This window comes from Haplochromis burtoni, unplaced genomic scaffold, assembly GCF_018398535.1.
Source record: "Haplochromis burtoni strain Fernald_Lab_line unplaced genomic scaffold, NCSU_Asbu1 Contig_369, whole genome shotgun sequence".
NCBI classification, from domain to species: domain Eukaryota; kingdom Metazoa; phylum Chordata; class Actinopteri; order Cichliformes; family Cichlidae; genus Haplochromis; species Haplochromis burtoni.
Window position 1 is genome coordinate 368,630 of NW_024582730.1, and position 3,357 is coordinate 371,986.

General features: G+C 44.2%; 1 protein-coding gene across 1 annotated transcript in view; it reads right to left on the bottom strand.

Annotated features, from left to right (window-relative positions):
• The window catches only part of gabrr2a (gamma-aminobutyric acid type A receptor subunit rho2a), a 96,172-nt gene that overhangs the window by 41,239 nt on the left and 51,576 nt on the right, over window positions 1-3,357 (bottom strand). The window contains exon 5 of the mRNA XM_005943514.3: window positions 2,468-2,691. Coding sequence (XP_005943576.1) covers window positions 2,468-2,691 — 224 coding nt within the window. The remainder of the gene's footprint in view (window positions 1-2,467; window positions 2,692-3,357) is intronic.

Sequence of the window (3,357 nt, forward strand, 5' to 3'; positions counted from 1 at the left end):
AACCACGATGTCATGTTCTGTGTGAGGATGCTCTCCACAGCGCCTGTATAGAAAATCCTGAGGATCTTTGGATGTTTTTTGGGTGGCTGCAGCTCAGGAGGTAGAGCAGGTCACCTACTGATTGGAAGGTTGGTGGTTCAATTCCTGGCTCCTCCAGTCTACATGTCAAGTATCCTTGGGCAACATACTAACCCCAAGTTGCTCTACGATGCATCGATCGGAGTGTGAATGTGGTTAGACAGCACTAAGTTTAGAGAAAGTGTGTGGGTGTGACTGTGGCATGTTGTATGTAAGAATCAGTCCATTTACCATTTACCATGTCCGGCCAATCTCAACTGCACTGAGTTGCGGTCGCAAGGTGATTGGGGCCTGTCATGGTGGTAACTCCCAACCAGATAGTGGGAACCACAGGTGAAGGGAACCGTAGAAGGAGTCCTATCAGGCTTGGTTAGCCTGTGGGACTTGGGAGGCAGCCAATACGTACCAACAGGCTAAGCGGGATGCGGCTCGGACAGTGGCTGAAGCAAAACTTGAGTGTGGGGGAAGTATGGAGAGACCATGGAAAAACACCTTTGCACTGCCTTGAAGTGATTCTGGCAAACCATCAGGCGACTTAGAAGAGGAAAGCGGTGATGTACCTGCACTGTATATATTGCGGGTGGAATGCTGCTGACTTTGACTGAGGACATTGTTAGGTGGTGGAAGGAATACTTCAAGGACCTCCTTAATCCCTCTGACATGTCTTCCCTAGAGGAAGCAGAATCTGGGGAAGAGGGGGGACGACTTGCCTATCTCTGGGGATGAAGTCAATGAGGCAGTTAAACAACTCCTTGGTGGCAGGGCCCCAAGAGTCGACGAGGTTTGTCCTGAGTTCCTGAAGGCTGTGGATGTTGTAGGGCTGTCTTGGTTGGCACGCCTCTACAATGTTGCGTGGAGATTAGGGTCGGTACCTCTGGATTGGCAGTCTGATGGTTCCCATCTTCAAGAAAGGGGACCGGATGATGTGCTCCACTATAGGGGGATCACACTCCTCAACCTCCCCCGTAAAGTCTATGCCAGGGTGCTGGAAAGGAGAGTCCGTCCGTTAGTCGAAACTCGGATACAGGAGGAACAATCCAGGTTTTGCCACGGGCGTGGAACACTGGACGAGCTCTTTGCCCTCTTGAGGATAATCGAGGGGGCATGAGAGTTTGCCCAAACAGTCCATATGTGTTTTGTAAAGTTGGAGAAGGCATTTGACCATGTTCCTCTGTGTGTCCTTTGGGGATGCTTCAGGAGTATGGGGTTTCTAGCCCAAGACCTTGATCCACATAGCTGGCCCCGCACCCACTCATTTCCAGTGGGTGTTGGACAGAATTTTTATGGACAGAATTTCTAGGCATAGCCAAGTGACGGAAAGCTTCCACTTGGGTGGTCTCAGAATCTCATCTCTGCTTTTTGCAGATGATGTGGTTCTGTTGGCTTCATCAGGTGATGGCCTCCAACTGGCACTGGAGTGGTTTGTCATGGTGAAGTGTAAAAGTGAAGCTTTTAATTTAGTGTTTGGTCTACGTACCTACCCTCACAAGCTTTGGGTAGTGACTGAAAGAATGGAATTGTGAATACAAGCATTGCAGTTTCAGAGCAGTTTCTCTGAAGGGTGGCTCTCCCTTAGAGATAGGTTAAGAGGTTTGGCCATCTAGGAGGGGCTCAGAATAGAGCTGCTGCACCTCTACATTAAAAAGGGGCCAGTTGAGGTAGTTCGGGCATCTGACCAGGATGCCTCCTGGGTGCCTCCTGGGTGAGGTGTTTCAGCATGTCCTACCTGGAGGAGGTCTCGGGGCAGATCCAGGACACACTGGAGAGATTATATCTCTCAGCTGACATGGGAGCACTTTACTGTTTCCCCAGAAAAGCTAGAGGAGGTGGCAGGGGAGAAGGAGGTCTAGACTCCACTCCTTAGGCTGCTGCCTCTGCGACCCAGCCCCAGATAAGCGGAAGAAGATGGATGGATGGATTTAAAGGAAATCCGCTGAATCCTCGAAACCTTAAAAGTGAGTAGTGTGGAATCAGATATGGTCTGAAAATCTCATGCTTAGAAATCCTGGTTTACTTTATAACTTCTGTCTGATGAAGTAGCTTTTGGAGGTACATTATGAGTTGAAAGCAAAGGGACCATGATTAAAAACTGACTAAAAAGCAAATTATATAATTTTTATGCAATTTTTGTGAAATTATGGTGAAACCTGGCTGGCCATCCAGGACATGTTCCCTGTTTAAATGCCCACCTAAGATTTTAATTAACCTGAGGCATAATTACTCCACCAATGAGATCTATTGATGCTTGAAAGGAAAATTGCAAAAGCTTCCAGATCGCTTTTCAAGAAACTTGGAGAGGAATAATTTGAATAATTCAATTAAAAAATACAATTGGAGGCTGATTCAAATATTGATCTGTCAATAAATCAGATGCAGAGATTCTACAGACCTCAGGCTGTAAAGCACATGTCCATCAGGAAAGACCCGGAGCATGATATTGTCAGTAGTCGTATCGTGGATAAAGGATCTCTTAGAGTGGACAAAGAAGACATCAGGGACCCAAATCTTCTTCACCAAACGGCCATCAAACGTCATACTCTTGTTGGTGCTGCTGGTGAAGGACAGACGGTCATCCTTCCAGTAATGTCTCAGATACAAGGTCATGGTGAAGTCCTGGTGGAGTTAAAGAGTGTAATTAAAAGACTGTAAATGTGGAGATTATGTAGTGACTGAGTGAACGAAACACAAACATTTACCAAATTCTAATGTACCAATTGCACTCATCAAGCCATGCTGATTTTCTCATTAAATAATCAAATTGAGAAAGCTACAGGCATTCCAATCCCTCTGTTGCTTTTGTGTTAAAAATATCATTGGCACCAAAGGAAAAAAAGAAAAAATATATTTCCAAGTTTCATGGTAAGATGTATATCTCAGGCATACTAATAGAGAAACAACAACACTAACAAACAGTAACAAAGTGATTGACTCAATTTCTTTAATATCCTCTTATACATGAACCCACAAGGTATTTATCATACCAAAGCAAAAGTTTAAAGTGTAAGGGAGTAACCAACACTGGTTTTAAAGTAGATCTCAGAAAACTCTATATTCTAATGGTTGTTCAATGATACACCCCTCTGCAACCCATATCTATCTTGATTTTCTATTGTTTTTTATGTTGGCAGAAATCAATTTTACAGCAATTTTATTGTTTTAAAAGTATTAATTTCTGATCCTAACACAATACACCTACATTGTACTTGCTGACCTCATATTAAATTTGTATGTAGACTATGTTTCATTTCTGTTTTCATATTTAATGTTTTCTTTCAAACC